General features: G+C 39.9%; 3 protein-coding genes across 3 annotated transcripts; 1 reads left to right on the plus strand and 2 right to left on the minus strand.

Moving 5' to 3' along the window:
* Positions 1–35: 35 nt before the first annotated feature.
* Positions 36–1,279, minus strand: RB195_010132 (uncharacterized protein; the record flags this gene model as incomplete). Its single annotated transcript, XM_013446791.1, has 2 exons — positions 36–191; positions 1,226–1,279. The coding sequence occupies 2 exons, from the start codon at positions 1,277–1,279 to the stop codon at positions 36–38; spliced, it is 210 nt and encodes a 69-aa protein (XP_013302245.1).
* A 123-nt stretch (positions 1,280–1,402) lies between these two features.
* RB195_010133 (uncharacterized protein) lies at positions 1,403–3,319 on the plus strand (the record flags this gene model as incomplete). Its single annotated transcript, XM_064190995.1, has 9 exons — positions 1,403–1,435; positions 1,497–1,682; positions 1,772–1,899; positions 1,959–2,079; positions 2,252–2,364; positions 2,521–2,658; positions 2,796–2,931; positions 3,001–3,084; positions 3,140–3,319. 9 exons carry the CDS (start codon positions 1,403–1,405, stop codon positions 3,317–3,319), a joined length of 1,119 nt encoding a protein of 372 aa, XP_064048578.1.
* Positions 3,320–4,306: 987 nt separating this feature from the next.
* RB195_010134 (uncharacterized protein) lies at positions 4,307–13,373 on the minus strand (the record flags this gene model as incomplete). Its single annotated transcript, XM_013446789.2, has 5 exons — positions 4,307–4,486; positions 10,354–10,513; positions 10,894–10,987; positions 11,043–11,132; positions 13,244–13,373. The coding sequence occupies 5 exons, from the start codon at positions 13,371–13,373 to the stop codon at positions 4,307–4,309; spliced, it is 654 nt and encodes a 217-aa protein (XP_013302243.2).
* Positions 13,374–13,665: the final 292 nt, after the last annotated feature.

Raw genomic sequence — 13,665 nt, forward strand, 5'->3', positions numbered from 1 at the left:
TACCTTTTGATCTTTTAAAACTTCTACAGTATATTCTATTTCTTCAGTGCCTTCTTGTACTCCTCTTGATACATCTTGAGAAAAGCCTCTATTCGAGATGTCATATTCAGCTTCTGGATTTTATCCTCGACTGATTTTCCTCCTCTGACGATAGCTCGCGCCAGCAATCGAATCGGAGGAGACTCAGATAGCTAAAATGTAAATATAAGTAAATAAATGTATATATTTTGGGAATGAGCACTAATGTGAGCAGTCAAATATAACTAGTTTGATATGGCTTCCGTGGATTTATCTCAAGTTCTAAGGGTGGGAATGAGGTGTGTAAGTGACGCTCTCTACCTAACAAGGATAATCAATCTCAGGTTCAAGATAAAATATTGCGACATATTCCGGTCGAATGCTGGGTATTCACATCGGTCTCCTTTGTTTTCTCAAACACAAAATCCACCAAAACACATGATAGTGTTAAGAGTTAAGCAAAGCTGCGTTAGTCGGCACTTAAACCATGTTGACTTTACTTGTACCTACGCGGCATTCGATTCGATAATTCCAAGCTGCGCTTACAGTATAGTTTATAGAAGTTCTTTGCTTCTCATTAATGTGATCCCAAGCTCCGAGTTATCAAAATCTCCATGCAGTTGAAGTGAATTGACATTTAGTTTTGATTGATGAAGGAAGAAAGAATTCGTCACTTTTGTTTCTAATCGTTATGTTTGTGAGGTTCATCAGATACGGAAATGTAATAATATTTTGATATCAATATCAATATCAATATCAATATATATTATATATATATATATATATATATATATATATATATATATATATATATATATATATGTACTGTGTACTATACTATACACATAGTATATCATATACTATGTGTTAGCCTTATTAGAACATTTGGACGTTTGTTGAAGAACGTTTGCTGGACAAGAATCGATGCTAGATTCCCTCGTTTGCCAATGAAAAGAAACCAGCGGAAGGAAATGAAAATCATTTGTGCTAAGCAAACCACAATCAGACACAAGTTCGCTCGCTAATCAGACGCTAATACTTCCCCCTCCATCCTCCCTTCAGTAAGATCCTTGTACCTGATTCATCCAATGTAATTGATAGTTTTTTTTAGAATCTAACTATCTCTGCCTTCGATGCTATCCCTTTAAGCTTATCAAAGGAATTCTTCTCTACCATCTGAACTAATATCTTAATTGAAATGCCTCACCTGCTGAATCACTTTCTCATTGTTGAGTAGTGTTCTGATGAAGCGGAAGACCATTTTTCCTAAACCAGTAAATAATCTACATTGAAGTCTCGTGATTTTTGCTAATGTATTAGATTCAAACATTTCCAAAATTGCTATTATAGGTATAGTAGAGACTCCGTTTATTGTGCTACCGCCATGCACCTGCTGAAGAAAGTTCTTCTACAACGAGTGAGCTTTATCATGTACATAGTCTTTTCCAAAGGAGATGTTGGTTATCATCTAGTTGAAGGAGCGTCTTTTGGTATCTTCGGAACCTACATCATCACAAACCAACGCCGATGGGAACGAAGTCGATGGAAAAGCGGCAGATAACCAAACTGGTAGTGGCGTAATAGGCTTTACGGACTTGCCCAGCGAAATTCAGATGACAATTTTGAAATGTTTGTCTTACGATGATATTGCCAAACTTAGAAGGGTTAGTTGTTGACTTCATCCAACCGTACCTTAGTTTTTGTAATCAGATCCCTCTGTAAAACTAAGCTTATTAAGCCCTTTTTCATTTAGACTTGCAAGCTACTTAATACATTATGTTCCTATTTGCTTAATCGAGGATTTCAACAATTGGGAATTGATATTGATAGAGAAAAACTACGTATCAAACGAGAACTACCCAGACGGGAATCCATGAGGAGGTTATGGTGTACTTGTTACAAATCTTTCATCATCCTTTTGTCAGCACCATTTTCTTTAGATCACATCGACTATCACGACTTAATGATGCATATGCAGGACTGGACACGAGGTTCTCAATAATGACGATGACATATCGGAAGTTTATTGACATGAAAGCTTCCTGTTTTATACCAGGAAAGGTAGTGTTTTTTCCTAATCCTTGCCAATACGTACTAGGCTTTTTTTTTCCTCATATACGTGTGAAAGATTGTAAACCTTGCAAGTGTAAATGAAGTTCGCAGTCGAAGAACTTCGTAGGATTTGTTTTAGTCCACTCAACGAAGAGGTTTCTATGGTGGCAAATAAATTTAGGTATTGGATGAATTTTTCCGCATCATTGACATATTAAAGAAATCACACGACAGAGGTGGAACGCTTACGATAGACATCCACGAACTTCTCAAAGATCTGAGAGACTTGTCGAGGTATGGTCACTTTTCCCTTAGCAGAAGTTTGTTAGTTTTGAAGTGTTTTTATTATAGCTCAATTTGTTTTGTGTATCCTATTCTGAACTAGTGCATGGGATCCTTCGACCAGCTTTTTTTCAGTTCTGTTTTGAACGTTGAGAGATTCATTTATAGCATGGCTATGGAGCATTTCGAGGAACACGTGCAACCTTCCCTCACCACGTCTTCTTCGGGAACATTGAGTAGCTCCTACTTCATGGCCATTCACCCACTTTTTCGACCGTCCGCCACCCCTACTGCTTCGCCATCTAGGTAACCTCCTTAAAGTTGATTAATTGCTTAAAATGGTATGAAATTAAGATGATTTCCTTCCCCTGGAGGACCAAATATAGTGCCACTCCACATATTTTCTTTTCTGTTTCACGCTTTGACTATCTCATGGTTATCAGGGACTCAGATAGCTGCGAATGGCGCAAAAACGTAATGGACAAGTTGTCACAGCAGGACAAGCAAATAAAGAAACAAAGTTCAGAAATACTGTCACTCAAATCTTGCATAAGACAGCTTGTTTTGGTTTGCACAGAAGTACGTTGAACGTCATTTGCAATTTATAACTCCAATCTGAAAGAATTTCCTTATCTTTAATAGTTTCAGTTGATTCCACCAGGATCAGAAAAAGAAATTGCCGATCTTTTAACAGATATTTTAAATACAGTTTCTGTACATGGAGGAAACACTGTAAGTTATCGATTGTTAGAAAAAGCCAACTGCTCAGTGTGATTATTGATTCCAGACTCGTTGTGGTAATGAAAGGGCGTCAACCTCCGATAACTCTCCACAAGAAAACGAGTGTGTCTCAAGAAGTCGTAAACGGAGCCATGTCGACCGTAACTCACAAGAATATGATGAAAGGAAGAGACCAAGGCCCGACGACACGCCAGACGTCAATAGAATGTTTGAAAATCTTATCTAGAAATGAACTACTTTCTTGATTGGGTGAGAAAATCACAGTGATAGCACATATACTGCATAATAAGACACTAGCAGCACAGGTTGCTGATATTTATATGGAAATCCAAGTACCTGCCATTGTGTTTATACATTCAATACAAAAGTTTATAATTATTTCTTGGCACCGATGCAATCAGATTCAAAATATTAAGACAACTGGCCAAGGAATTGATATGAATGGCATTTACAGAATGCGGCAACAACAACTTCCACTTTTAGAGAGGCAGTAAACATCTACCAATGCAAGATAACACAAGGAACTTGTTTGTTTATAGAAAGCGAATGATATAGGTTTTGACTTTTCAAAACAACATCGAGGCAACAACATCTGGACAGATGTGGGTTGCTAAGTTTCCTAGATTTTGGGCACTTTCTGGTATCGGTTACTTGCAGCGCTAATATCACTTTATGTCCGAATGTCTGTCCGAATTCCTGTTACAACACTTTTCACACTTTGATCGGAATATCCAAGAGCAACACTATACGGACTATTTCCTAGTGGAACGCTTTGTAATTTGTTCGATCGACGGATGTTCGAAACCCAAACGTTTGAAATGTTCGAACGTTGGTCGTTTTTCGATCTAGGACTGGAGCTGGTCGAACAAGTCGAAAGTGTCTACGAAGTGCTCTTTGTGCTGCAATCGCAAGTTTCCCATGTATAAAAACGATCTAACAACGAAACTACGTTGGCAACTCGAACAACTCAGTGGAATATCTGTAAATTGTAAAACTACAAAAGAACCCTCCCATCACTACTCCTTCCACAACCGTAGCACTAACGATTCAAAGCGGGGGAGTTATTTCTGCCATATGCCCACATAAAAATCACAGACAATCACGAGATGTTGCTATAATCTAAAAACTTAAATAAAGCATTTGCCATAGAAGAAATGAACGCGATTTATATTTACATTATAGGCTAGAGTTTTCAGCTCTGCATACTGTTGAATCAAAGAGCTGGAGATTCTAGATTTTTGGCTATGTAGTAATCTACCAGCACTGCAACGTTGATGCGGAAATTATCCAAGTGGTTAGCAATGTGTTCGATACAGATGTCATCGAGACCTTCCTTCCCAAGTGCAACAGCTTTGAGTATATTTCGGCGGTAGGGAGCTGCGTGAATTACAAGCTGAAAAAAGCCAAAGAGTAAGTGAGAGAACATGACAACATAAAACTGACTCAAGGAATTCTAGTTAATTATTATGTAGCAAAAAACTGATGATCCAAACTGATGTTTTAATATACAGCATGCATGCCGGTATAGAGGTTTCGCTCGGAAATAATCGCTTCGCACGAAAGTACCAATTTTCCTTATTCTGTTCCTCATGACATAAGAGTCGGAAGGATACTGGCAGATCTTAGCTAGTTCCCTCACTATTGAAAGTCAATAAAGTGTCGAAATCGATATTTTCATGTCGTAATGTACATATGCTAGAACTCGATTAGCAAGTTTCTACTAATCTACACGATCGATCGGAGGTTTGAATCCGCTCTAGCGCCCACCAAGCCTTTCATCCCTCGTAGGTCGATAAAATGGTACCAGACTTATCTTGAGAGGATAAAAACACTGGCTTGACACATCGGCTAGCCCCCGCAAGTCAATGTACAGGCCAGTTACACGTTGGTGAATCTCAAACGATTCTGAATCGAAGTGAACGTGGTGACGCATCCCAGCAGGTTAATTAACTTTATCCTTTATCCGTAACATGGGTATTGAAATATGCTGATGGCGATTATCACGATTTGATAAGTATTTTGGTTATTACATATATCTGAATGTCCGGCTAAAGCTGCACTTCAGACTTTTTTGTGTGGTTCTCTTCGCTGATCAATTAATCAAAATTAATCAAAAATTAATGGTAGTGACATTTTCTGTGAAATCAGAATTCTGCTTTGTTTAGCTTCAAACACTCCTTCGATTCCAATATAATATAGACACAATTTAAAAGTATTACTCGAACTACGGGTTTTCTTCCTGTTTTCACCAATAGCTATCAAAGAGTGATGTTTAACATAAAATGACGTGAACGACATCATCGTATTGATAAAGATAACGTTCTTCGTCAGAACATGCAAACTGTTGTCTACTATTTAAGCAGCCGATTTCATTCGTGTTTCCACTTTCTGAGGTAGGCATAGTGCCAAACTGAGGCAAACGTGGAAAGAAAAACACGCACGGGGGAGTCATAGAGGTGAAAAGCAGCGCGCGCAGTGGCCACGGGTATGAAACGGTTGTAACGTCCCGTTTATGATTGATTTTCTTTTGTGACATGCACACGAAGTTATTGCACACCGATCTGACGCCGGTGGACCGCCTCCCATAGGTATCTTTCGCCAGCGCACCAACCCGACGCCCTTGGACCCGTGTCTCCTCCTATAACCGCTCTACCACGTCAGCGCACCAATGCGATGGCGGTGGACCCGTCACGATAGTTTGCAAATTTGGAAGTATACATTCACCTAAAACATATTTACCCTCACTAACATATGAGACCAACTAACTTGCCTTATCAAAGCCAACATACATGTCTACATAGCTTTGGATAATGGTGAAGAGGTAGAGTGCTCACCTATCAGGTGCATGGCGATGGTTGGCAGAGATTAGCATCATTATGGAGTATTTTCGTGACACACACACAGAATGGTATTATTATTGTGATAATAATATATTTTGATTCAATCGAGAGGCTGGTATTATCGCCTGACGAGGTTACTCAAATTTTCGCCGAGGCGTGGAAGCTTGAAAATACACTCGCACAGAATTCCTATCCGGAACCTCCTCAACGAAGTTAGTCTAGCTCAAGTGATGAGGATCATTTCAACAACCATCGAAAAGTGACGGGGTCCTTTCGCCAATGAAAGGTGAAAAGTGAAAGGAATCGGAGCACCGGCTCCGACTATCGTACACATGTCCGGCAATTCAGCGCAATGATAAGGAGAGTTGTTACCAAATATTGCGTGCTCTGTGTAAGCATCTAACCTGTTCGGGTAGCGCATAAACAGTGTCCTCAACGATAGCACGTTTTTGCAATATCCTTTAACTTCCCTCATGTATTGGAGGTACAAATAAGTTTTGAGGGTATTTTTTGTAACTTTGAAGCTTTAATCCCGGAAGCTGGTATAATGTATTTTATTCAAAGTAATGTTTATCGTTAGCTACGACTTTTCTTCATCACTCAGGTGGCTTACGGATTTCGAGTTGAAAAAATTCTTCAGCCTTTTGAGGCGACCCAAAAATCGACCCAATTTTTGGCTTTTTCAACAGTGGTCAAGTGCTGCTTTGCCAGACTATTGGTCATCGACTGGAACAAGTTGTAGTCGGAAGGAGCAATCTCTGATGAATGCAGCGGGTGGGATAGGACATCCCATTGAAGCTCCTCCAAAGTATTCTTGACCTACCCTTATCCTTTTTACAACATACGGCCGAGTGCTGTCATGCTGTGAGATCACTTTCTCATGTCTTTTGGCATATTGGGGGCGTTTGTTTGGTTTAATTCTCGGCTCAGCTGCACGAATTGTTGTTGGCTACGTTCACCAGTGATGGTTTCGTTACGTTGGAGTAGTTCATAGCAGATCACTTCGAGCTGGTCCCATCAGATCCACAGCATTAGCTTCTTGCCATGAATATTCGGTTTGGCCGTTGAAGTTGATGCATGATCGGGCTGATGTTCTGCGCTTCGGGTTGTCGGCGTGGATTCTTTTTTGGTCCCTCGTCATGATTTGATGCAAAAAAACCTTTCTGATTTTGCTTTCGGAGCAGTTGTTCGCACGTGATTAAACGGCGTTCGACGTCTTCTGGTCTGAGCTCATACAGAACCCGACTTCCTTGTTTTCGCACCATACTCACGGCCTTGAGAAGGCATGGAATCGCTTGCTGAGTCACCTCCAAGGTTTCAGCAAGTTTCTCTCGATTTTGTCATGAATCCCAGTCTAATAAATAATATAATAAATAATAATATCTAAAAAGTAATCTAATAACGGCTCCACTTCAGCGTCTTTAAACTTGTTACAGACCTCCTTTAGCATTCTTTCTCGCTGGTTTCAAAATCGTCACTTTTTAAAATGCGGAATCACTACTCTCTTCTTTTTATTGATGGTACATGTTCCCTATATTCTTCACACAACAATCAATGTCCGTCACCTGCATTTTCTTCAAGTTAAAACAAAAAAGTGGCGCTTCCCGCAAATTGTTTTGTTGACAAAGGTTGACATTTGATTTTTAGAGAGAAATGATGGCGCCTTAACGCACATAAATGTAGTTACAAGATAGTCCGATGCAATTCAATGTGTGTGTGTTTGCGTATGTGCGTGTGTGTGATGTGTGTGTTTGTGTGTGTATAACTAACTTAACTTAAAGTTCGTAAGCATGTCGCAAAGGTAAACGGGACGTTGCAACCGTTTCATACCCATGGCCACTGCGCGTTGTTTTTCACCTCTATGACTCCTCCGTGCGACTGTTTCCTTTCACGTTTGGTTGGTAGCATGCCTTCCTCAGAAAGTGGAAACACGAATGAAACTTGAAACTGTTTCGCTACGCTGAACTGCCGAGCATTGTTGAGGAGTAGCGACGAATGGATGGATTCTGCTCGAACTCATGCTGTAGACCGAGAAAATTGAGCACAGTTATGTTAAAGGAGGACTTGCCTTAGCGAAGATACCAGTCCGTGTGTGTGTAACGAAATTCCGTGAGACGTGTCAAACGGCGTTAGATAGGTGTTCTGGCGCCGCAAAGCGGTGAATTAGGGTGGGACAGGTCTTTCACCGTCGAATTGGTGCGCCAACGCCAGTAACCGTTATAATGCCGCGCGACGGGTCCCATGGCGTCGAATTGGTGCGCCGGCGCAAAAAAGGTTATTAGTGCGCCAGCGCCAGAAAACTGGAAAATGGTTTAGACGGGTCCCACTGCAGTAGTGAAATGGCCGCGCAAACACTCGAAGTGTGAATTTGCCAAGAAGTAAAGGAAACGTGCGCATGAAGGCTGCTATTGTGTTTCACCCCTACATACTGTTCCGCATGGCTATTCCCCTTCACGTTTGCCTCATCATGTCGGTAACATCCTTTCTTCGGAAATTAGGAACACGAATGAAACCGCCTGCTTAAATAGCAGCTAACAGGTCACATAATCTAACGTGGAACCTTATCTTTATCCGTGAGATGATGACGTCCATGTCTGCTCATATCAACTCATTATTCTGCCCTAGTTGTTGTAGAAGGGAAGAAAAAGTCACGCTTCGAGTCGTGTTTTTAAATCTTTATAGTATCAGAGGAATATATGTACGTGTAAAATTAAGTCTGAATACTCTCCAAGTACTAGTAGTACTGAGGCGTTTAGGAAAAAGACCATGAAGTCATCACCTCAATTCATGATCGTTCCGTGAATGCTTACATTTTATAAAACATAGAACGAAAGAGGTCGTTAGGAAAAATACAAGTTTCATTTTTTTTTGAAAATGCCGCTACATCTAATTTCTATTGATTAGTGAAGGGGGACGAACACGCTTATGGCGCTTATGTCACCGAAAGGGCGCAGGCTGGCAGGCTGCAGGTTCTAAAGCTGGGACGGGGCAGGGGCAGCCATGTGGCTGTTTGTACAACCGTTTAAAGGCATCACCCCACGAATCTGAGGTGGAGTATTCGTATACGGCATAGTAGATTATGGAGAGGTGGGTAATTCCGTCCAATTCTTCCTAATTGCCGTAAAAAACTGCGCGGAAGATGCGGCCGTACAAGGCTGGTGCGCTCCAATCGAACTTCTTGTAGAAAATAATTCATATCAGTTTCAAAGATAATATTACAGCGGAAAAAAATGCTAAATGAGAAAGAAGCAAGGAACCCAATTTAAGCGTCGAGTTATTGCATATATGCATGATACGTTATCGCCCCTAAATTCTTTAAGAAGAGTATTTGAAGAATATTAATGCTATTCGTATTCGTTCGCATCAAGTTGGTAACGTGCCCTTTCAGAAAGTGAAAACACGCAAACAAACGGCTGCTTAAATTGCAGCTAACATTTTACATGATCTAACGTGGAACCTTATCTTTATCCGCACGATGATGAAGTCCATGTCTTTTAATGTCAGCACATTATTCTGCACTAATTGTTGTAGTGAAAGAGAAGAAAGAGTCATGCTTCGAATTATGTTTCCAGATTTTTACAGGATCGAAGGAATACGTACGTGTAAAATCAAGTTTGAATACTCTGCAAATGTACTAATGACGCGTTTAGGTGGAGTACCGTGAAATCATCACTTCAATTCATGATGATTTTGTTAATTCTTGAATTTTCTAAAACAAAAGAACGAAAGAAGCGTCGTTAGAAAAAATACAAATTTAATTCTTCGGAAAATGACGCTACATTTAATTTCTATTGATCAGTGAAGGGGGATGCACCAGCTCGAAATTCCGGCCGGACCCTCTTTACACGTACCCTATTTATGCACTAAAGTACAAAAATATACAACTATATTAATACATAATACACAAAAAAAAATAAAAAACTTCGGAAAAGAAAGTACGAAAAAAGGAGAGCAGCGCACGCCTTCAAGGAAAGATGCGACGCGTTACCCCAATACTACGTATGTTTTATGCTGTCTGTATGTGTGGGTACCTGGTGGTGCCTCGCATACAAATCGCAATGGAGGGAGAGATTTTGACCATTTTTATCGATTTGATTGATGCAGACATTCTTTTGCTATAGACGAAGTAAAAAATTGACAGCTGGGCTGATTACGAGTAGACACATTACTTGGAGTTACTGTCTTATTGATTTTTGCGTATATCTATATACCCAGGCTTCGTAAAGCCTTGCCAACTGAAGTTATGACGTATGCTGATCACAAATATGTCAACCATTCTGTTCAAAGATATCTATCTTATGTCGATTTATTGATTTTTCTCTTATATGCTCCTAGGGTGTTCAAATGAGTTTACAATTCTTAACACCTCCGATTTCTCTACGAAAAAGAAATAAAGGAGAAAATGGAGGCAAAATCTTACCTTAAACAGCTGCTTAGACATAAAACCATGATGCCGCTTCAGCGATCGTTCGTATGCCGTATTTATAACGCCAACAAGATTTTCGGTCTTGCTTTTATCTGGATTACACTTGTAGTCCTCTACCATCAGTGTGAGCATCTCTAACATGAACTCCAGTCCCCTATAAGACGGTGCGAGTAACACATAAAAGTACAGAACTAATCAAATTGTATTTTCAGTCATGCAACAACTTCATGCCGTGAAACATAAATGAATACATTAGTAATTAGTGGAAGGAACAAACTTCCACTAACCAATTAGTCTAGATACCTGAAATTTATGGCTACTAGTACACATCGCTGTCGTTGGCGATAATGACCAACATCGGTGACGATGTCATCTTCAGGAGATAATGATGGTGTTCAAAGCAACCGCAGTGATCGCTACGATCGATCACTCCGCAGTCAATACCTACCTAAAACGAAACCGCCATTGACAATGTTGGTCATCGTCACTGACAACTTAGTCACAACCCATGATGTGCCTGTTTTCAAGAGTCACCTTTTCAACCACAAGAGACCCTCCGTGGCGATACCTAGTTTTCCGCCGTTTTCTCTTAGATCAGCATCTATCAAATCTTGCAGAAAGTGTTGACCTGAAATGACAGCTGAACATTACTCGTAAGTATTGGAAAGCAAATATGTCCTAACCTATTCTGTCTTTCTCGAAGCGGGTACGTACTTTAACAACGTTTCCATTGATGTCTGCCTTTACTGGAGCGAAAGCGGCACCGAGGAAACCTTCAAAACTATTGTTAAAACTAAGCTCATATGAAAAGTAATGTTTTTTTAGAGTCAGAGAGGAGCAGAAACACCGTCCATCAACTACGGATTTTAAGGTTCCGCAAAAACATAAAGCACTGTATACTAAGAGATCCACATGGTTGAATAGCGGAGGAGAGGGCGACATCGTGAACAGTAGCAGTGCTCTACTCTTCTTTAAAAAAAAGCCATACACCGAAATTGAAGGTGTTGAGATCTCTATATGAATTAAAGCTTGTTCAATTGCTCTTCTGTTGAAGATGCTCAACTTTCTTTTGAGTGTGAACGCTCAAATGAGCAGTTGAACATCTACAACGAAGAACAACAGTGAAGCTGAAAACATGCCACTGAGACGATGATCTGCAATTGTGATATTTCGATCAAGACCCCACAAATCTATATATTTTATCTGTGTTCACACGCTTGTATTTTGGCGACATTTTGTCAGGATGGCCACCCACTAAGCTTCTATTCAACGTCACCACTCACAACGGTTACTTCTGCTAGTCGGCCTTGATTACTAGTGTGAAAGAAGGAAACCGATCTCCCTCGCAAGATTCATTTTTTTTTCTTCACTGGATCCGGTAAATGCGACAAGTATGATCGAACAAAGAGTAAGAAGCATCAACGCTTTTTTCACCGACCAATTCCAATCGATCAATGAAACTGGTGGAAGCTAAATTCATTAATTTAGGATAGAATAACCATGAACCAATGCTGGTACAAAAGGGTGAGACATACTAATATGAATGATCAAAGGGATCGCAAACAAATATTTCATGGTGAAGAAAGAGAAAGAAATCAGTGGAAAATGAAAGATCGAACTGAAGGGAAGTCATGTAATTGGTTTCAAACCCGTTTGGCATTAATAGTAGATTGTGTTAGGTGTAGTAAATGTATTCTAGTCGAAATATGTGGTTTCTGATAAACGACTATGTGCATGTTAGACTATTTTTGACTATTCGACTATTCTATCGTGTCTTCGTATCGTATCGTAACTCGAACAATATCAACTTATTTTTTCTCGGTCAAAATTTAAAACTAACTAACTACTGCGTTCGCCGCAGTCGATATTATTGATCAAATGTTGTAAATATTAGTAAAAAAAAACTACAATGTAACTGTGGAAAAAACTGGCGGCCATGTTGACTTTTTCTCTGGGTACTTTATGAATCTGACGATTTGGTTTTTGGTACTATAGTCTATGCGATTGAAGTGACGATGAAGTTCAAGGTGACTTTATGGGACCCTGGTTCGCTGACTTATTTTGGAAACTAGCCACAAGCTGTTCCCTTGCTTTCGTAAAATCTCGAAAAGTAAGAAGTTAAATTCCTTTATCATTCACAATTGTAACTGAGTGCACCCAGACAAGCTGAGTCGAAAACCATGCTGTCACATAAGAGTCAGCACCTATGTTGCTTGACGGCAACATCAGACGTTTTTTTTGAGCAAAACCTCGAATAAGGATATGTAGTAGGTGTGCAAACTGCGTGGTGCGATGTGTCGCATTCGTTAGTCTGCACAAATACGTCTCCGATCAAAAATTGGCGATCTCCATCATCCGCAGTGGAGGGTCACTGGTTAAGTAAGACCTGATTTTATACCTTCTCAAATATGAGTCCCAACAAGAAATGATGACTTACTTTGACTGTGTTCTACGTTCCATAGATGGAGGAAGCAATCGTTTCACTCAATCCCAACCGAAAGTTAGAAATGAGCAACTAGTAGCCACATAATGATACACGTAGCAGCCTGTATGTAGTAGAAAAGCGCACCGCTTCGAAGGTAACCACTAAGGGAATATTACAACATAAATAAGGTACTTTTTAATTGATTTTCTTGAGCTGTAGCCAAGATTGGTATTAATTTTCCTTTATTAAACAATAGCTAACGTTTCGGCGTTATTGCCTAACACGCTTTCAGAGTCTAGGTTACAGTACATGGAAAGTGCAAAGGTGCTGGCAGTTGAACGATTTCCACTTAGTGGAAATCCACTTTTACTTTCATAAAGATTAGGAATGTTGTCCGCGAGAACAAATAAAGCCTCACAAAAAAAAGTCAAGATCTTTGCAAAGCAAGTGAATTTTTACCAACAAAATCAGCGATTCCTTGACAAGCACTTAAAAATGCTTGAGTTGGTATTTTTCCATCTTCGAGGTGAGGGAAAAGATGCTCTGGTTTGGAAAAGTACGTTTCCTCCAATGAATTCCGGCAGCTCATAATTTTCTGAAAATTACAGTGAACGAGTAATTTCAAAAACTGGAGTATGAATGAAAGAAAAATGAAGAGCAGTGTAGCGAATAATCTGTTCCGTGTACTGAAAACTCCTTATCGCAAAGGAGCAATCGTAATCACGAACACCTGTCACTTCCTAATATGCGAGAAAATGTAGTTCGGGAGAGAGAGAGGCACTCAGTGGCGTCCTTATTTCTGAACCCTATATCTTACTTCTTTCTCTGAGTAACTTTACTTCACATGTCTTAGATCCTCTAAGACTAACACTTAGGCCTTA

Source organism: Necator americanus, chromosome III (assembly GCF_031761385.1).
Source record: "Necator americanus strain Aroian chromosome III, whole genome shotgun sequence".
NCBI classification, from domain to species: domain Eukaryota; kingdom Metazoa; phylum Nematoda; class Chromadorea; order Rhabditida; family Ancylostomatidae; genus Necator; species Necator americanus.